Below are 21473 nucleotides of genomic sequence, written 5' to 3'. Positions count from 1 at the left end.
GCCTTGTCTTGATGTATTTCTATGTCTTGCTCAGAATGAACCAACTGAACACATTCAGGACCCTGGACAGAGCCCTCCAAGGATGGGTGGAACTTTAGCCGGCCTTCCCGCCTCCATCAGTACCGGCTCTTGTGCAGGACTTGGGAATTTGATTCCAAGTGACTTTTCATAGAAACAGCTAAGTTTCTAAAGATGGGAGATTTTTGTTACCGAAGAAGGATCATGCATCTGATTAACTTCTCTATTTAGCTGAGTTTTCCTCTAGACGTCTCAGCCTTTCCCCAGCCTGCTCCGCCAGTGGAGCCTCCCACGCGTAAGAGAATCTCTTTGTCATTTAGCGACCGTCAGCGCCCAACTTGAGAAATGGGCTGTAGCTGATTATGTAAAAAGAGGTGAAGCTGCCAAGAGGCGGGAGTCTCTTGAAATGATTTCATTTCCACCTAACGGTACTGCTCAGAGCACCTTTTTGCATTTTTCGTGAGCACACTGGATTAATTTAAACTTGTGCAGCTTGATTCAGCTAAAATCAACCAGAGTTAATATTTGACCCTTGGATATAAAATCCTGGCCTGCATTCCCCCAGATTGGGCGATGGTATCAGGACATGCTGAGCATCCGGCAGGAGGGAAAACTAAAGGGGACCCGAGGTGACACAGAGCCTGCTGTCATGGGCAGGAAGGGACAGATGACAAGGTGGTGAAGAGTGCAGGGCAGCAGCGTGTCCCAGGAGGTCGGAGGGGAGAGGGGTGTGGCTCCAAGAGGGGGAGGACATGAGGGAGCTTGAGAAGAGCAGGGCTCCCCCCACGGGCATGTGCTGTCCTCCGTAGGACGAGGGGGACGTGGGTCGGCTCCCTCAGAGGAGTGATCATCACAGGGTCCACCCTCTGTCTGAGACGCAGAACCGGGTCCTGACCCAGGCACTCGATGGTGTGGCCTGAGTCTTGTGAATGGCTTAGCTTAGGTTCCTGAATGTCCCCAGGCCCCTGTGGACCACCTGCTCTGACCCTGAACCTGCAGTCTTTCTAGCCTGTCCCACCTCATTTTGTCTCCCTCATTTCGTGGCTTCGAGCACTGAATACAGTGTTGTTGTTCAGTCACTCAGTCGTATCCGACCCTTTTGTGACCCCACAGACTGTAGCCCACCGGGCTTCTCTGTCCATGGGATCTCCCAGGCAAGAATACTGGAGCAGGATGCCGTTTCCTTTGCCAGGGGATCTTCCCAACCCAGGGATCGAACGCACATCTCCTACACTGGCAGGCAGGTTCTTTACCACTGAGCCACCACGGAAGCCCATTTAATACGATGACCCACGTCCGCCCCACCCGCCGCTGCCTTTTATTTTCCTTTTGCTTGAAAATAGCTTTATTGAGATTAACACTCAGAGCACATATAATTCACCCGTTTATCGCTGACAGTTCAGTACTTTTAGTATATTCACGGATAGGGGCAACCATCGCATAGGCCTAGAACATTTTCATTGCCTCAAAACAAAACCCCGTATCCTAATTAGCGATCAGAATTTCTGGGGGATTTTGAAGGCTGTTCTGAAAACATATGTCAGTAGGGAAGGGCTTCAGGTAAATGAAGACCCATCCCAACCTGTGTGGCTTCCTCAACCAAGACCTCAGGGCAGAACAGAAGTCGGCCCGGGTAGGACCCCCTTCTCCCCGTCTTCTGCCTTCACCCCGGCCCCTCCTATTGTCTTCCTTTCCTCCCACTTCTGTGAGTCCGTCTAACGCTGCGCTGTCGCTCCCTTTTCCCCAGCACCTGTCATCTTCCCGGGCCCCCCACCGTGTCCCCGCTGCCCCTTCTTCTGACACCGTGTACCCTCTGTGTGCGCGCCGCCAGCCGCAAAGGGAGCCGGACAATGTGCCGGGCTCTGAAACATCTTCAGAGATGGGGATTCAAGTAAACCTCCTCCTGTTGAAAGCTCCCGTCAAAAGGACTGTGAGAAGGGGCGAGGTTTTGAACTTCACTTCACACTCAACCTTTTAACAGAGGCCCGGGATGTTGTGATTTCCTTGGATGGCAGAGGTGGCCTGGTTCTTTATTTACCGGCCCACACGTCTCTCTGAGCTCCAGGGAGAGCAGAGCCCTTCGTGAAGGTCCAAATTGGCTTTATACCGTCAGCTTTTGTCTTGAAGGAAATGGGTTTTAATGGACCGGCTCCTGCGATGACTTCATCTTGAGTGTTTGAAAGGTTTTAGCTCTCCAGTGATCTCCCCCACCACCACCACCACCCGTCCCCGACAAATAGCCATGTCTTTGATCATTTTTGAATTCTCGTAATACCAAAACACGAAGATTTTTTTAGTTCTGTGTGGTTCCTAATCCTGCCAAATGAGCAAGGTAGGGTCTATTTGAGAGTGAGAAAGAACAGCTATTATGCATTCACGGTCCTTTACCTTTTTTAATTTTTTTAATAGACATTCGGGCTTCTGTTTTATAGTTTTATTTATTTATGATTTGGCTGTGCTGGGCCTTCACTGCTGCATGGGCTTTTCTCTAGTTGCAGCAAGGGGCTACTCTGGAATTGTGTTGCTTGGGCTCACTGCAGCGGCTTCTCTGTGGAACACGGGCCCTGGGGTACTCAGGCTTCAGTGGCTGTAGCCGGTAGGCTGTCGTTGTGGCTCCCAGGCTCTGGAGCCCTGCTGTTATGACTTCCTTCAGCTCAACGCATGGAGTCTTTCCGGACTAGGGATTGAACCCGTGTCTCCTTGCACTGGCAGGCAGATTCTTTACCGCTGAGCCACCAGGAACGCCCTCCAGGCTTCTTGTGAGCGTGCCTTTAAAGCGTTCCCTGTTGGTCCATCACTCAGTCGTGTCCAACTCTTTGCAACCCCGTGGCCTGTAGCCCGCCAGGCTCCTCCATCCACTGGATTTCTCCAGGCAAGAATAAATACCAGAACGGGTAGCCGTTTCCTTCTCCGGGGCATCTTCCCCCATCTAGGGGTGGAACCTGCATCTCCTGCGTTGGCAGGTGGAGTCTTCACCGCTGAGCCCCCGGGGAAGCCCTCTTTCTTCAACATGTAGGAAATTAACAGTCAGCCTGCCCTCAGGACCATAAACAGCCCCCACAGACAGCGTGTGTGGGGCGGGTGTCCCCTCTGCAGGTCAAGCCCAGTAAGGAGGAGTGGCGGGAGGCACCCCTCCAGAGCCCCTGGCTCCCTGAAATAGACTCGGAGGGTGAGGAGCACACGTCCGCTGGAGGAGCCCTGGCCATAGTAATACGGGTTTTGTTGCAGTGCTAACAGTCATGGGGGCGCTCAGCTCCCATGCAGCACAGTGCAAAAGGACTCCCCTCGCCCAGCACACGCACTGGGAGACCCCTTGGGAGAAGCAGGGCCTTGGGAGTCGGGGGCAGGGAGCCCAGTCTATTTGAATAGCAGCCGGGATGTCAAAAACCCATCCTCACACCTGGCACCGACGGCCATCACCGAGGCACGCTCCCCGCAACAGTTCAGCGAAAATGGCCTAGCTAATGATCGGCTGGGCAGATAATCGGAGGAGAGTTAATTGTAAGGTTCGATACGGCATCTTGTCAGCAGAGATAAGTTGTCACGTTTTCCACTTGAGCTGAAACTAAATGATTGTAAAATAAGTTATGAGTGTCCTTGGGCCTGTCTGCCGGAATGATGGCTAAGAATACATTCCTGGCCCATCAGTCTCAAGCAGGCTGCTTGATATTTATGCGGATGGAATGTTATTTTATTCCCCCTCTAGTCATGCTTGTCAGCTCTCCGAGTGAAAAGTGAAACTGCTTCTTTGACTCATACTTCATGTACTGAAGCTCGAGAGCCTGCAGATTGTTATCATTATTGCTTGTATTATGTATTTTTTGGGGTGTGGGTTGAACATTGATGCCCGATTGTGAAGAACTAATGGCCAGCATTGAGCGCGCGGGATGGTGGAGGACCAGCCCATCCCGGCTCAGCGCCGCATCTCGGGGACTCTGGGTCCCTCCATCAAAGCCGGGTGAGAGGGGGCGTGATGAGGCGCTCCCCTTTCTAATCTGCTGTGGCTTTCTTCTCTCCCCATCTCACCTCTTCTGCCCTCTGCATTGCCCCCTCTCACATTTAAGGCCATCGATGGGGCCATTTGTCCGGTGTCCACTAATTGATACAAAACAAGATGCGTTATTTGTTCTCAGGAGGAGCGGACTGTGTTCTGCGGGTGCATTTTCGGGGTGTGGGGCTGGGTTGTCAGAGGCTTTTCAGGCTGAGGGATACTTTGTCAGACAAGAGGAGTCATCGGAGATGGAAAAGCACAGCACAGAAACCTAGTGTATTTTGATGGGTCATATTTTAAACCAGGGGACTGTTTAAACACCTCCTCTTGAAAGGGAGTTCTCAGGATCTGGGAGCCAGGCATTCAGATACTAGCACCCAGACGTGGAACCCAGAGCATCCTTGACATGGCACCCAGCCTGGAGAATGATCAGGGCTGCCGGGGACCCTCTCTGCCCCAGGCCTCCTGACCGCGACCCGGCCTGCTCCTGCTCGGCCTCTGTCACGACTCAGCACCCTGACCCCGCCCTCGGGGCCACAGACGCCGACCCCTCACGTGGCGGGTGCTCCTGCAGCTGCAGTCAAGCCGCCTGGCCCCGACAGACAGCCTTCCGTTCCTGGCAGGACCCTTCCTTCCTGGGCAGCTGCCTGGCTTTGCCCAGCTGTCCACCCCTGAGCTGTGCCTGCCTCCATGGACCCCACCCTGGAGCACCTGGTTTTCCCAGGGACTTCTGTGCCTGACTCCCACTTAGCCCACCCACTGTGGACACCCAGCCACATCGTGGTTATCTGTCCTTCCTCCCACGAGAGACTTGGGATCATGTGTGCAGGGCTCGGGCCAGCATTGAAGCGTTGACCCTGGCAGGGAGACGAGATGGGGCTCCAGCATCACCTGCAGTCTCTGGACTTCAGCAATGGTGCTCTCGGCCGGGCCTTGGTCCTGTGAGCAGAAAGCCAGACGGTAGACAGGAAATGCTTCTCGGTTTCCAAGCAACAAGTACACGTCACTTCCTTTATCCTTGCCTCTCCTTGTCTGAGACAGGGTTCCTGGGGCTCACAAAGAGCTGGTCCTGCTTTCTGGTTTCCTCATTGTGATCATTGTTTCTATTACTAGATGACAGCCCTTAGTTATTCTGAAAGCTCACCGCCCGCCTCCCTCCCTTCCTCCGGGGCCCAGATCAGGACCCGTGTTTTTTTGTTCTGCCCTTCACCCTCCCCAAGCCAGCCCCACTCCTGGCCGTCTCCGTGGCTCAGTGGTTCCTTTGCCTCTGTCACTCACACTCTGGGTCCTGGCGGCTCCTCCCAGAGCCACGTTCGTGTTTCTCAAGGGAGGCCACAGAGCCAGCTTGCCTCGGTGACCATGGACGTGTGGATGATTCCCCACCATGCTTCTCTTTCCATGTAGGTGGCACTTCTGTTTACATAGGATTAAAAGTGAGTGAAGACGCTCAGTTGTGTCCAACTCTTTGCGACCCTATGGATTGTAGCCCACCAGGCTCCTCCATCCATGGAATTTTCTAGGCAAGACTACTAGAGTGGGTTGCCTTTTCCTTCTCCAGGGGATCTTGGTGTTTCTGCCATAGATCTGATTCCCCCTCTTCAAACTCTGATTGCCCAGGAGATACAGTCTTTCCGGGAGGTATCAAGCAAGAGGCCAGACAGGCATCCTCTCAGTCATTAGAAGTCAACTCCATGGGGACTGGGGTTTTCACCCTCTAGTCCAGACATGTATGGATGTGAGAGTTGGACCGTAAAGAAGGCTGAGCGCCAAAGAATTGATGCTTACGAACTGTGGTGCCGAGGGACAGAGGGAAGTAATAAAACACCAGCCCTGCTGCAGCAGAGGGCAGCTGTCTTGGCTGTAACGCCCCATCCGCCTCCATGATTAAGGGTGGGGATGGTCACTGGGACCAGTTTGCCCATGGCCCGTCACCCAGCCTGGCACACAGTGGGTTCTTAACACTTCAGAGTCAGAGAGGATACAGTCAGAGCATGAAGATTTTTGAAACCTGGGCAGAAAATATTTGAAATGACAAATATATTCATCATAAGGCTTGAGCACTGACTAACATGTAAAAGGGTTGCTTTAGGGTCAGCTAGTGACCCTGGGGTCCCTGGACGTCTCAGCAGTATCAGCAGCTTCCGAACTATCTGAAACTGTGCACAAGTGTTAACTAGACTGGGGGCTTCCCGGGTGGCTCAGTGGTAAAGAACCGACCCCGATTCAAGAGGTGAGGGCTCAGTCCCTGGGTCAGGAAGATCTCCTGGAGAAGGAAACGGCAACCCACTCCAGTATTCTTGCCTGGGAAATCCCATGGACACAGGAGCCTGGTGGGCTACAGTCCATGGGGTCGCAAAGACTTAGTGACTAAACAACAGCATTAACTAGACTAACCTTTTTTTTTTTCCCTTTGATGTCTATGTACCGTCTTATGTACAGTGGGGTATTTTATTTACAGTGGGATCTAGTATTTTCAAAACATATGTGTGTTAGAAATGCTGTTTTTAAAAGATTTGTATTGTAGAAGACTGGGACCATTGAAAAGGTGAAAAGCTAGCAAGAGAGCGAGCCCTCCTGCAGTTAGCCATACTCCCTGGACCTGGAGGGGAGGGGGGTCTATAGGGGAGGAGCCAGACCCAGGGTGAGTGTGCCTTTGGTGGAGAGCAGGCAGCAAGTTGGAGAGAGAATGAAGAAGAAATGACCACGTGGATGAAGAGTCAACCTGGAGTCCTGGTGTCCTGGAGGCAGGTTCTCTTGCAGGAAGGAGCTGTGAGTTGACTCTTCCACCCCTCCCAGGACAGGCTCACAGAGGCCTTGGCTCCACAGGGGCTGGGGAGAAGCTTGACCCTCCTGACCGTGCAGGTATGGGAAAGGCGCTGCTGGTCTTAGGACATCAGGAAGTTGCTTCCTAGGGCATTCCTGGAGCTGGGTGTAGAGCTTAAAAGATACTAAGCTTTTTTTTTTTTTTTAGTATTTCTTAATACGTGCTAAAATGTTCCAGAGGTTCAGAAAATAAAAGTACTTTAAATTCAGATTTCCAGTATATTTTTATAAAAATGTTGTTTGCTTATTTATTTTTGGCTCTGCTGGACCGTCGTTGCTGCCGAGGCTTTTCTCCAGTTGTGATGAGCGGGGGCTCGGCACTTGTCGCTGTGCTCAGGTTTCTCACTGCAGTGGCTTCTCTTGTTGTGAAGCACAAGCTCTCGGCATGCAGGCTCCAGCAGCTGTACCCCCAGGCCCTGGAGCACAGGCTCATGGGTTATGGCCCACGGGCTCCAGCAGCTGTGCCCCCAGGCCCTGGAGCACAGGCTCATGGGTTATGGCCCACAGGCTTCAGCAGCTGTGCCCCCGGGCCCTGGAGCACAGGCTCATCAGTTATGGCCCACGGGCTCCAGTAGCTGTGGCTCCCAGGCCTTGGAACACAGGCTCATGGGTTATGGCCCACAGGCTTCATTGTCCCTGCGGCAGGTGGGATCTCCCCAGATCAGGAATAGAGCGTGTCTCTTCTGCATTGGCAGGAGGATTCTTTACCACTGAGGCACCAGGGAAACCCTCAAGTATCTTTATATTCAAAATCAGTTCATCCTTCTGTTCAGAACCCTGCAGCGGCTCCCCAGAGTAGAAGCCAGGGCCTAGACAGTGTCTGAGCCCCGTCCTCTCTGATGACACCCTGTGTGAGTGTCCTGTCCTGGCCGGCCGTGTCCACTCTCCCTGTGGTTCTGGGACACCGCCAGAGTGCACACCTGGTCTTAGGGCCAGGTTCTGGTGACTCCTCCTCCCCGAGGTATGCACCTGAGTTCTCACATCTTCACCACCTTTAACCATTGGCCCACGTGTTGCCTTCTCATCAAGACCCTCTCTGTACCCCCACCCCTCCACCACCTCTGTAATGCCCACTCTCCATGGGCTCCTTTCCCCTCTCACCACCTTGTGATGAAGTCTGGGCTGTGACCCCGCGGCTGTCTCCATGCCACTCAGACAGGGACCTTTGTTATTCTCAGCAGTGGATGCCAGACTTCTAGAAAAGTGACTCAAAAGAACAATAAGTGCTCAAAAGAACATTCGTTGAAGGTTTATTCATTCATTGCACAGAAGGCTCTGTCTTTTGAGTTAACAAAGATGCTGTGTCATGAAATGATGAATTCTTAGGAGCTTGGAGGTATCTGGATGGTGTTCTTTCATCCCTTTCTCAGTGAACTTGTTTATTCTGCTGAATTGCATGTTCATTTCAGGTCTTTTACGGGTGTTACGTTCTTCTCTCTGATAAAGGAAGTTAGACATCATCAGTTGAGAGTTTCACTTCCAGTGCACTGGTTTTAACATTTTGTTAAGTAGGTTCAGTGAATCACAAATCGCCGGCTCTACCGTGGACATCTAAGCACTGTTGCTGCACCTTGGTGAGACAGGGAGGCGGCGTCTCACAAGTGATCAGCTGTTGTATGGTCCCACAGAGTCTAGAGGGAAGGAGACCGAGAATCAGAAATACCTGTGTCTTGTGTGTGCGCGCGCACACGGGTCATTTAGGATAACACTCTCCTATGTATTCCCGAGTATGTCTTTCATTCCTAATATATCAGATTATTTGTGGGAAGAGAAAAATAAGTAAAAACGTCCCCCCCACTTTCCTTTTCCAGAACTCCAAACATACAAAATAGAGAACTTTATAAATCAGATAAAGACGAATGTGATATGATATCACTCATATGTGCAATCTTAAAAAAAAAAAAGGGTTCAACCGAACTTATCTACAAAATAGAAATGGAGTCACAGGTGTAGAAAACAAACTTGTGATAACCGGGGGGAAAGAAGAAGGGGTTGGGACTGACATGTACACATGACTATATATAAAATAACTAACAAAGAAGAACCTACTGTGTCACACGGCAAACTACTCAGCAGACTATACTGACCCATACGGGAAAAGAATCTTAAGAAAGAGTGGGCATATGTGTGTGTGTCCCTGATGCACTTCCCTGTACCCCCGAAACTGAAGCAACATTCAGATCAACTCTACTCCAGTAAAAGAATCTTAGAAGTGATAACGTTGGAGAAGCACTGGTCTTAAAAAAAAAAAGGAGCACTTTAAATTCTCCTGAGCAAAAAGAAGATGCCGAAAGGGGCTCCTGCTTTGGAATGGCAGGAGGCGTGTTCAGGCATGGGGCGCCCTGACCTCCGGCCCCCGGTTCGGAGGCTGTTTCCGGGGCTTGGTAACTGGAGGAACGTTGCTGTGTTCCTTGGCAGAGTTCTGGTTTCTCCGTGCTGACCTCTGCGCTCTTTTCCTTTTCCGGTCCGGCGGCAGACACGGGGTTGGGTGACCCCCTGTGCTCGAGCCCCAGCATTTCCAGCACTGCCAGCCCCAAGCTCGACCCGCCCCCCTCCCCTCACGCCAACAGAAAGAAGCATCGGAGGAAGAAGAGCACGAGCAACTTCAAAGCCGACGGCCTCTCCGGCACCGCTGACGGTAAGGTGCCCCTGCCCGCCCTGCCTTCCCAAGACTTTCGGGGGCAGAGCTCGCATTTCTGGAAAGTAACTCTCACTCCTCTCATTTGTAGCATCGTTTACCCTCCGAACCACAAACGCTTGGGAATGCAGGTCACTGTGTGTGCTTTCTGTTTACAAGGCGGTACTGGGGCCCTCTCTCTCCTGGCTGATCCTCCAGACTGCCCAACCACATCAGCTGTCTTACCTCCTGACAGCTGTCGCTGGGTCCATGGTAACACTGGTGTCCCAGCCCCCCACACATCCGGGCGGGTTGTTTGGTCTTGCCTGACCTCGGCAAGCTGGGTTCGGGTGTCCGCTCCAGCCGAGCTGTGCCACGTTGTCTTCCTCCAAAAAAGACCAGCCTCCCGATGTAGGAACCTTCCCTGATACCGGCTAGACTCAGTTCGAGTTAAGACAGCTGCTCCGACCCTGGCTCTCAGCTTTGTCTGATGATAACCGCCCCTCTGTTAATGCCCATCACGTGTTGTTCTGTGAGCTGCATTAGTATTTCAATGGGCACCGTCTGTCTTGATTCTCGTCTGACTTGTTGAAGTCAGGCTTTATGCGCAGGGCTGGGCCCACGTGATCTTTCAGAAGTGGCTCTTTCTGACGGACTTACATGTTTTTATTCCTTGGTATGCGAGTGGAGGTGGACATGCACACAGGTTCGCAGGCATGCTGGGAGGTGAAATTAATACATTGTAATAAGCAAGTTAAAGAGATACTTCAGAGGAAAGTTCAAATGTGGAAATGTTGTTGTGTAACATGAATAATGATTGGTGAGACCAGTGAGAGTAAAAGAATCTGGTTTCATCAAGGATTCCACGTTTGCCGGAAACAGCCTTTATAACTTACGTCCTTTTCTTTCTCTGTCTCTGCTGCACTTTTTCGGAAATACTCTTTTGACTGTTCAAACTGCAAGTCTGAGTGTGAAAGAAAGTGCCTGTTCATTCCTAATATCTGAAGATAAGCTTAAATGAGATAAGCCCACGATGCATTTGTTAGCAAGGCAGGAGCAGAGTTTACGGTACACGCACTGTGTCGTTTACCGTAATTCTGTGAGTTCATGGCATTTTCATTTATAATGAGGAGACCAAGGTTCAGAGTGTCAGGGAGCTTGTTGGGGCTCTCACGGTGCCAGGAAAGAGTCTGGAAGCCCTTTTTCAGTGCCGGTCTTACCATTTTGCCTCCCATAGCTTCCTGCTAACAAGTTTAGCCCATAAAAACTGATTTTTCTCCTGTTATGATAAATGAGGATGATTCTGTTATATCAGCAGTGGTGAAAAATAATGATTGTGGATCAAAGCACCCACTCAGACACCGCTGGCCTTCCCACTGGAAAATAAATCGCCCACAGATGCTGAGCATCTGATGCAACGCCTTCCAAAAACTTCAGCAAAAAGCCCCCAGCCACAAATGGGTGGCCACACACCACCCCACCCCACCCCACCCCACCCCAGCCCCCGCTACAAGAGGACTGGGGTAAAGTCAGGAAGATGCGTGGCCACTGGCCAGGTGGGGAGCAGGTGCCCCACGGGCCCAGGGGAAGAGTAAGATTTGCCTCAGGGAAAGGTCTCAGGCCCATTTCACAGATAAACATCTTACCATGTGTGTCACGTGTTTCCAACTAACGACTGTTTTTTAAAAGGTACCACTTGGTAGAAACTGATTATCAAGTCCACCTATCACTTCATTACACACATTTCCTCCCTTCTCATCATTCCACCCACCTCCTGGCACAGTGAACACTGTATGAATAAGATACAGCCTAAAAGTAAATTAGCAGTGGTTGTGCATTTAATTGGGCTGCCGGTTCAAATCCGCATCCTCGTCATCCAGTGGGTTCGCAGAAAGTTGGAGAAGTGACAGTAGGCTTGTCGGATGCCTGAAATGTTTCTGTCTTCCACTTCCTGCGTTCCTGGGGTGGTACTGTGGGCTCTGAGCGATAGCCTGTGACGAGGCTGAGTCAGATCCTCAGCCCCAAGCCAACCACGGACCCTTTCATTAGAGGCCTTCCAGCCGAGGTGGTGATGCAAGCAGAAAGACAGATTCAGAAGCACCCAAATTAGAAATCCCAGCAGCATCTCAGGCATGTTTGATGGGTGTCGGTTGATGTGTGTTCAGAAGTTCAGTGCTAATGACCAGAAAGGACACCGTGCCTCGCTTTGCAGTTAAGAGGGCCATCCCTATGATGCCGTATCCATGACATCTTTCCACTAGAAAATAAGACAAATTCTCTGTAAAAAGAAAGCGGATCATTTTTCCCTAGGAAAAGTTACCTTCCCAACTATAAATGAGTCATTTTGGGGAGACAGGCTATATCCAAGGCATATTATTCTTTTTTTTTTTTTTTCACATTTTAACATCTTTGAAGTCAGAATGCATCATTCAATTGAGATAATTTTAGATTCACAATGATGCACAATTTTTAAAATTTTCTTAACAACTATTAATCAAAGTGTATTGTGGGAACCATCAAAGCTAAGCCTTCTTAAAATGAAAGCTAGGTGTATATTTTTAGAGGATTGTGTAATTTTAATTATTAAAAATATTTCTATTTCTCTTTCCTGCAAAGCACTGTGACTTGTTATTGCCAGTATATTCTCTTTGGCTTGACCTCATGCTGAAAAGTTGCAATTGCAGATAGTAGAAAGTTCTCTAGATGATGTCCATAAAGTAGATGTTGTGTAGTTTTTGAGACACCCCGTTGGATCAATTGCTGCTGCTGCTAAGTCGCTTCAGTCGTGTCCGACTGCGCGACCCCATAGACGGCAGCCGACCAGGCTCCGCCGTCCCTGGGATTCTCCAGGCAAGAACACTGGAGTGGGTTGCCATTTCCTTCTCCAGTGTGTGAAAGTGAAAAGTGAAAGTGAAGACGCTCAGTCGTGTCCGACTAGGAGCGACCCCATGGACTGCAGCCCACCAGGCTCCTCTGTCCGTGCGATTTTCTAGGCAAGAGTACTGGAGTGGCTTGCCGTTGCCTTCTCCGGTTGGATCAGATGACTAGACTCAAATCTCTAGAGTATGAGAAAAATGCAGTTCCACTGAGAGTCAGCTATTTCACTCAGGGTTCCAGGGAAAACATGGCACCCTCAGCTGGGTCACTGGGGGGAATCTTCCACAGGGACTGTCAGTAGAGGCATGTGCAGGGTGTGGGAAGAGCTATAGGGGTGGTGTGGGCCCCCAGGGGGTAACAGGGGAAGGAGGGGCTGGTTATAAGACCCAAAGGGAGGCGTCTGGGAAAGACCTCCATCCGGGAATGTGTCCTTCAACAGAAGGACACGTGCCACCTGGTGACCCAGAGGATGAGGAGCCCCGGAGAAGCCCCTGGCCTCCCTGTCTCCGTTGCCTCTGGTCCGCTGCCGCCCCCTCCTCGACCAAACCCGATAAGACACCAAAGACGTCAGAGCTACTGACGCCACCACCCAGGCCTGCCTCCAAAGGCGGTAGAGGGCAGGCGGGGAGCTGCTAGCAGAAGCCATGGTGCTCGTGCCTTTCCCAGTGCCTCTTAAACGCCCCTGGGCACATCTGGCCCCTGATCTAGCATCAGTGCAGTAGATTGGAAGTCTCTGTTCCCCGTGGCCCCCCAAGGGCCTGGCTGGAGCCCTGCTGAGGGAGGGGCCAGAGCTCCACGTGTACATGTCTGAACCGTCCCCCGCCAAGCCCGTGAGGGAGCCCCACTCTGCCCAGGCTCGCAGCTGAGCACCACGTTTCTGTCCCTGGGCATTTCTTACCTTTGCAGTGTCTTTGTTCAGAAAGTAAAGACTAAAAGTGTACCCTCATCAAATATTTACGTTGCCTGAAATTCCAGAAACTCTCTGTCCATGTGGGGGCCCTTGGTGCCGTGACGATCTTCCTGCCCTGACTTCCTCGCTGCCCTTGCCCTCATCAAACTCTCTTACAGAGGTTCTTTCCTGCAGAAGAACAGGTCTACATAGGATAGTTGAAAACGGTATAACCTAAATTAGCTAGAACGGTGGTCATCTTCCTGTATTTACAATTTAAAATGAGTAGATTGAATCTCATAAATTATGGGAGTAGCAACTGTGACCAAAGAGTTCCTTCATGAATATTTTGAGTTCTGACGTGGTCACTGGGTTCAAATATCACCCAGCCCTCATACGTGCTCAGTCGCTCAGTGGAGTCCAACTCTTTGTGACCCCACAGACTACAGCCTGCCAGGCTCCATGGAATTCTCCTGTCAAGAATACTGGAGTGGGTTGCCATGCCCCCCTCCAGGGGATCTTGCCGACCCAGGGATTGAACTTTATTCTCTGGCATCTGCAGACGGATTCTTTCCCACTGCACCACCTGGGACGCCCATAGAGTCAGTATCATAGAGTAGTCCAGCCCCCTGCGGGGTTGGGGAGTGCTGAGTGTAGAAGGCCTGCGAGGTATGAGCTAGTGTGGGTGGCATTATGTGTCGTCTAAGGCAGAAGTGCCTTGGAAAGGTGGGTGTGTGTCTAGGTGTTCCCAGCACTGAGAGCTGAGCTGTGTCTTTGGGCAGGTGAGGGGCTGACCGCCATGGTGCTGACCATGGGGGGACCTTGTGCGTGTCTCCAGCGCCCTCTGCGTCACCGGGCATCAGGCCCCCCACCTACCTACCTGAAGGTTCCTGCAGGTGTAGGTCTGTTCTTTCCATACACGCACTCTCTAAAAATACCTGAGCGTTTTCCAGTTCCGCGGCCCCATCTGTAATGATGAAAAGCACCTCTGTAATGTTTATACCTGGGAAAACTAGACCATTCATGAAGAATGTCAGCAATAGGGCACTTCATTGCTGAGTATAACTTTGAGGGTAAGCTTCTCAGAAACCAGCATCTTCCATGTTTCCCATGAAAAATGTGAAGGCGGAATTAAAAAAAAACTTCTACATCAAGAATACTGCGTGTATTTTTATTTAATAGACCACTGGGAACAATGGGATTAAAATATCAGTGATAGTCTCAATTTTAAATTGAATTTGATTTGCTCAGAATTATTAGTTATATTTAAGAAAATGGGTAGGTTCAGATCTGGGGGCTAAACTCTACAGTAATTACAGACCAACCAAAGTGAATTCATAGGGAGTTTGGGATGGACTTGTACACACTGCTTTATTAAGGACGGATAACTACTGGAGACCTACTGTTTAGGGAACTCTGCTCCATGTTACGTGGCAGCCTGGATGGGAGAGGAGCTTGGGGGAGAATGGATACATGTGTATGTATGATGTATCGCTGAACTGCTCTGCTGTCTACCTGAAACTATCACAACGTTGTGAATTGGCTGTACCCCAATATAAAATTAAAAGTTTTTTTAAAAAAAGAAACATAAATTCAGATGTGGGGAAGGAGGGTGGTGACCCAGCACGAGGGGCATGAGGGCATCTTGTGTTCAAGCCATGGAAAGACAGTCCCAGCGCGTCCTGGGTGGCCCTGACGGATTTCATTGGAACTAGTGGGTGGAACCTTAAAGGAAGCGGATTTTGGTTCAGATATTAAAAGGAAAACTTTGTCAGAGCCGGGGCTGCCGTGAGAGGCAAGGTTCCAGGTCCCCCTGTGGCAAGTCCAGCACTGGTTGGGCCACCATAGCGGAATCTAGGTTTTGGAAGGATGCAAGCCTCAGGGGCCCTGGGCTCATGGCCAGAGTCAAGTTGAAGGGCGTGCGCCTGGAAATCCCCTGGGCAGTGGGGTTTTGCAGATCATTAATGACTTGCCATCTTTTGCCATCGCCTTTGAATTGCCATCCGTTCTGGGTATTCTTCTTACCCAGGGTCCAGGAGAGAGGTTACCATGGCTGAAACTGCCGGTCATCTCTGCAGTCCCGGTTCCGTGGTCCCGAATCGGGTAGTTCTCGTTAGTTTTGTAACATTCATGCAAGTTTGCATCAAGTGTTAATTTCCCTGTTTCCCCAGTGAAAAGGCAGAAGTAGAGAGAGGTTAAGTGGCTTTCTTGTCCAGGGTCAGGTTGCTGGTAGGTGACAGAACTGTCTCTTGATTCTCTGCCTCAAGCTCTTTCCACTAGGCAAAAAGCAAGTCTTTGAGGTGTGTGGAGCGGCTTTTAAATCTAGGAGTGGGGCAGGCAGAGTGGCTTCCTTGATATTTCTCAGATTCCATGTAAAGACCCTGACTTTTATATGGATCATCAAATTCAGAGGTGGTTGAGCAAAGATGTTTCTTTAAAAATGCGGGACCAGTCTGGATTTACCCAATCTTATTACACGAGAGAGGACTCAGAAATCTTGTTGTTGTTGGGGTTTTTGTTTGCCTCTTGGCATTTCGTTATTGTTTTCTTTTTGTTTGATTTTTTTAATCTATTTTTTTGTCCCCTTGGGTTCTGGGTGCTTTGTTCTAAAGGTCTCAGAAGGGAATTTGGTTTGTCCTTCTCATCTCCGTCCCTTGGTTGTTCATGCTGGGTCTTTTTAGGCCCATTGTCTGGTTGATCGTGGATGAGCACTGAAACATTACTCAGTAGAGGAAGCATCACAATGAATTGCCCATCGCAGCTGCACCCACTAAGCCATCCGAAGTGAGGCCCCCAGCGTGGTTACAAATGTCATTAACTCCAGTTTGCAGGGGTCAGATGAGACTTAGTCTTCCTCCGTTCTTTCAAAGGACAAGCTGAAGTTGTGAATCATTTTATTCTTTCATCAAATATCCTACACCAAGCACAGAGGAAGCTCGGTGTGTTTGGCTCAGTGGGAAACAAGACAAATAAAACTCAGTTCTTCTCTCGCCCCAAGGCATTCCGTGCCTTCATATGGGAATGAGACACGCACCAAGGAGACTTCCCTCATGGTCCCGTGGTTGAGAGTTCACCTCCCAGTGCAGGGGATGCCGGTTCAATCCCCGGTCAGGAAACCAGGAACCAGAGTCCCGCATGCCAAGCAGGCACTAAGCCCAGTCACTGCAGCTGCTGAGCTCGTGTGCTCGATGTGCCTCACAGCTGAAGAAAATGAATAAATGCATTGTTTAAAAAGATGCCCCAGGGACTGCACCTGTGATTTCAGGCAGAATATGTAAGAAGGGCATGGGTGGTCCAGAAGAAAGATAAACCAGCAATGAGTTGCAAAAGTCAGGGAAAGCTAACATGTAGAACTTCATGTTAGATTCTGCAAATTTAATACACAGTGGTTATCTTAGTTAATAAAAGGACACAAAAGGCATCACTGTTTCATTAAATGTCATTGTTTACAGCAGCATAAAACCCCAGTGGTAGTGATTGAATCAGTCACAAAACAGTTTCATTTTCACTTCAGTCAGTTCAGTTCAGTCGCTCACTTGTGTCAACTCTTTGTGACCCCATGGACTGCAGCACGCCAGGCCTTCTTGTTCATCAACAACTCCCAGAGTTTATTCAAACTCATATCCATCGAGTCGGTGATGCCATCCAACCGTTTCATCCTGTGTCATCCCCGTCTCTTCCTCTGTCGTCCCCTTCTCCTCCTGCCCTCAAGAAAACAGATGTTGCTGTAATTGATCAGTGTCCTTTCATCTTAGGAAGAAGGTTTTTTTAACTAGTTGATATTTTGGAAGACATGTGGAGAGGAAATGGAGAATTCTACAGGATCATTGTGCAACTTTTTTTTCCTCCATGCTCATTTTTACAGAAAAGCAGCAGCCTGTGGGTGCACGGGGGCTCGGGTTCATCTGTGACTGTTGGGTGATGCTGAGTGTCGGGCAGTTGGGGGCCTCACTGGGCAGTCTGGGGACTTGGCAGGGCAGTTTGTTTCTTTTGTTATTTAAGCGTCTTTTCACCGTGATGCTCTCTCGTCTCCTCTTTGGGCACCGTTAACACACTGGTTGCTCCATGTTATGTGCAATGGAGGACACGTGACTGCCGAGAAACATATTGATGACCAAGAACCTGCCAGCATGGGGCCTTTCTCGTGGGATTTTGTGTTATTTGGAAGTGGTTAGTGGGGAAAATCGGAGAAGACTGTGAACGCTGTCAGGTGTTACCATCATGGGTCACTCTTGGAGCTCCTACTTTGTAAACGCTGCAGCGGTGTGTCTACCCCTTGTTATGATCTTGGCAGCTGCCTTCCATGAAAGGAACACAGTCAGAGGTCTCCATCATCCACTCCATCAAAATTACATCATCCACCGTATTTCCTTCTAGCAGTAAAGACTCCTTCACTGAGCCTCCTTGTTAGTAAACTAGTTGGTTAGTGCCTCTGAATCGTTGAACTGAGTAGTCACTTGGAGTGAATATGAAATACCGAGAACTGTAACATCTTCCCAGATGATTTCCCCACAACGCGGGACCTTTGATGAGGGGCCAGGTTGGCTGGGGTTCTTTGCCCTTGAGGCGGACGTGGTAGGAGACACTGGATATCCTGATGGACTTGCCTCCTCCCCACAAACCAGATCATTTTTCCTGAGAGAGTTCTCAGGTGGTAACTGCAGGTTCCACAAGAATGAACTTGCTAACATTGAGTAGAGGTGGGCTTACTCTAGACATTGACATCCTAGACAGAGCGCAGTTGACTCAAAAGCCATCCTGCAGGGTTCAGTCCTTCCAACACAAACACACACAAGCTGACGGCGCTCACAGATCCTTTGTGGAAGTCTGCGGGTCGGAAATAAACAAAGATGAGTTGATCACAGCGGGAGAAGCCAGATCAGACGATTCCCATCATGATGAGCCGACAACAAGAGAAGGATTTTTTGGTCCTTTTTTTTTTAAGCACACGCAAACGAAAGCGTTAGATTGAGTTTCATGAAAGTGCATTAATCACCTAGTGCAGGCCAAGAGCTGCACCAAGGAACGGATGGAAGAGTGACGGAGGTGGCCCCTGCCTGCAGAATGCCCACTGTCCAGTGGGGAAAGTGCATCTCTAAATCAACTGTGGCCACCTGAGCAGCCTGTGCAGGGATCCCAGGGGACCCCAACCTAGCACCCTGAGTCCTGGAGGCACCAGCATGAAATAGCTACTATTCCAAAAACAGGGGGGAAAGTACAAAAAGTGAACACATGAGCAGTCTTGGAATAAGACGGCTTGGGGGCGTCCCAGGTGGCGCTTGGGGTGAAGAACCTGCCTGCCAGTGCAGGAGATGTAGGAGACGTGGGTTCGATCCCTGAGTCAGGAAGATCCCCTGGAGGAGGGCGTGGCAACCCACTCTGGTAGTCTTGCCTGGAGAATCCCACGGAGAGAGGAGCCTGGTGGGGCTGTAGTTTCCATGGGGCCACAAAGGGTCAGACACGACTGAAGCAACTGAGCCATACACACACAAGGTGGCTTGGAGCTCCAGCCACAGACACTCCTGGTGCGGTAGGACACACTCCACTTCCTGCCGCACAGACAAGTAGACTCGCCTTTGAAAAGTGCAGACTGTTCTCAAGCTTGCTTTCTCCGTGTACAGATCTGCTGCAGAGCCCTCCTTTTACTGACCCTAACACTTGGAGTCCTTTTTCTGCACAAGCCTCTCACAGCCTCCCGTGTCCATCAGCAGAACTCAGGATGGGCGTTGTCCTTCAGGAACGCTGGACTGGAATTCTGCCTGGGTGGAGAGACCCCCCCAAGTCAAACTGACTTTTAGGGGATTCTCAGATAATTTCTCATTTTCTTGACGTTCTCAAAAAAATGGTAGAGCTATCAGAGTCTTTGGAGGGCACTTCATTAGCCATGAAATCAGCGGTGTGGTGTGATCTGCTCAGACCCGCGTCCAGGAAGGGCAGGCCGAGCACCGTCCACCCGGTGTGTTCTTCGCCATTCAGATGGCTTGTGTCCTTTTTCTCCTTTTGCCTTGCCGCATGTATTTTATCACAAAGGGCACAGGGATGCAAACGGAAGCTGTCATGCTCAGAAGAAAGACATGATGGCGTGCCTGCATCTCTTGCGTCTCTGCCTCACACAGCCCCCAGACCCGCAGAGGCTCTATATCAGACACAAGCGTCCGGGCAACTTCAGGAGATAAAGGCGCCCGGGAGGTTTGTACTCAGATGCTCTAGCTGAGTACTCTGCATCTGTGCCCCCGGCCACAGCAATAATGAAACGAGGCCGTGTTTTATCTCATGTGTAGAGGAGACTTTGTTCCTCTTCCTGAAGATGTAAAACAAACGAACAAAAAGGATGGAGCCGAAATGCAAAACGTAGTCTGTGTAAAATCAACTCGGCAAATGGGAAATATCAAATAAAAACTCCATACACTTTGGGTCTCAGTCTGGTTTAGCCGCCATAACTGAAACGCAGACCAGGTGGCTTAAACAGCAGAAAGTTATTCCTTTCCACTCTGGAGGCTGCATCATTCAAGATCAAGGTGCGGGCCCACTGGGTTCCTGGCCTGCAGGGTCAGCTTTCTCACCGTGGCCTTTCCTCAATGCACAGAAAGCTCTCTCCCTCCCCTTCTTGGAAAGGCACTAACCGTGTCCTGTGGGCCCCTCCGTCATCTTCAGATGTCAGCACGTTGGGGGTGACGAACAGCAGACAAACTTCGGGAGGACACAGACATTCAGTTCATAAAACCTATGACCTTCTCTTCCTGTTTGTGGGATTCATGGATCCGGTCACTCTGCAAATCACCACCTGTTGTGTTCACTGCCCCCTCCCTCCCCAGGGTCTTGGGTCCCTTGTTGGAATAGGTCTTTAAGCCCCCAGGGAGGAAGCCATGGTTCAGTGACTGCTCTTAAACAGATGTTACCTCATTGCATCCTTCGTACAACCCATAGTGTTGGATGGGGAGGTGGCGTTATCTGCTGTTTTCCCAAGTGAGGACTACATTTGGGTGACGTTAAGTGATTTGCTGGGGCGGGCAGGTCAGTGTGAATTGGGGCTCTGCCTCAGGCCTCTGGGGCTCAGAAGTCTATGTGATCTGCCTTGCACCTGTGCTGGCAACCTGGCCAGGCCCTCAGCGCCTCAGGCATGATGAGGAGCCTTCTGCAGGCATGGCTCAGCCCTGAGGCTCCTGGAGAGGCTTCTCCCCATCACAGCCGGGTACCTACCACCCCCACCATGGCCCTTAAAGAACCTGGAAGCAGCGATCCCTTTACTAGTTTTGACCTCAGCCTCTTTTCTCAGGACCCCCGTTGCAACACGGCTTCTTTACAAACACCATGGCTCTTGTTGCATGTGTCTGTGGCAGGAAGGCTGAGGATCACTGCTTCAGCTGCTTTGCAGACAATTAGAACATGCAGGATTAGAGAACGTCCAGGGAACACGACATAACTTTTTTTGGACTTAAGGATGTTTGACTCAGAGGCAGTCAGCCCAGCTTTTAAGTTCATTATGAGGACGATGTCCTTTGTGGGCTTTTGGAGTTGGGGAATGAGCGTGTTTAAGGACAGTCGGAGGGAGGAGGGGAGCTTTTGATCTCGCTCCCCGTCATTCATTGGAACCCTGCCTTGGGCTGATCTAAGTCTGATCAGATGTCCGTCTCATCTTGCTGGCAGGTCTGATCTCCAGGCACTCGCCCTTGAGCGGGTGTGGCTTGAGATGAACTCGGTGTGTTTATTTAGGAATCTTTGCTAATGCGCCCCTGCCTTTCAACTCCACCCCTTTCTCATCTCAGACACATAACGGGGCCGCAGGTATTAAGCCCGGGATGTTACCCGCCAGTGAAAGAAGAAGGTACGGAAAAACCTTCAGTCGTCACCCCTGAGATGCACACACAGCCTAACAAGCCTCCTTTTGTACTCGGGACATGGAGAAAATTGGCCATTTGTCTGTGGGGTAATGGGCTTTGCTGCCACACAAGCATCTCTCAAATGGTTAAATTCAATGACATTATCTCCGAGTTCATGAAAGCGACTGCCGCACACAGTTTAATTCTGTTTAATTTTTTTTTAAAGGAGGGGAAAAAAAAAAAAGCAGGAGGGAAAATGTTTTAGTTTCTCTTCAGCTGATGTCTCCCTGCTTCTTCTTAAAAGTGCCTTTCTAGTTGCCGTGCGGTGATGTGATCATTATCTGCCACCTCGTCGCCTTGCCGCCTCTGCATGCAGTAAAATACAAAAAAAAAAAAAGAAGAGGAGAGAGAGAGAGACAGACCGGGGGAGCTTGTGAA

General features: G+C 50.4%; 1 protein-coding gene across 7 annotated transcripts in view; it reads left to right on the top strand.

Annotated features, from left to right (window-relative positions):
* The window catches only part of AGAP1 (ArfGAP with GTPase domain, ankyrin repeat and PH domain 1), a 570436-nt gene that overhangs the window by 434507 nt on the left and 114456 nt on the right, over nt 1-21473 (top strand). For 5 of the 7 annotated variants that reach the window (XM_088835099.1, XM_088835098.1, XM_088835101.1 and 2 more), the window contains one exon: nt 9309-9470. The exons of the other annotated variants lie outside the window; for them this stretch is intronic. In XM_088835099.1, the coding sequence (XP_088691225.1) occupies nt 9309-9470 (162 nt within the window). The remainder of the gene's footprint in view (nt 1-9308; nt 9471-21473) is intronic. 7 annotated transcript variants of the gene reach the window in all.

The sequence above is a fragment of the Moschus berezovskii genome, chromosome 4 (genome assembly GCF_049115385.1).
Source record: "Moschus berezovskii isolate FMDL1 chromosome 4, NW_MosBer_1.0, whole genome shotgun sequence".
Taxonomy (NCBI): Eukaryota; Metazoa; Chordata; class Mammalia; order Artiodactyla; family Moschidae; genus Moschus; species Moschus berezovskii.
The sequence above is the reverse complement of the archived record's forward strand: the minus strand, read 5'-3'. Positions and strand labels throughout refer to the sequence as shown.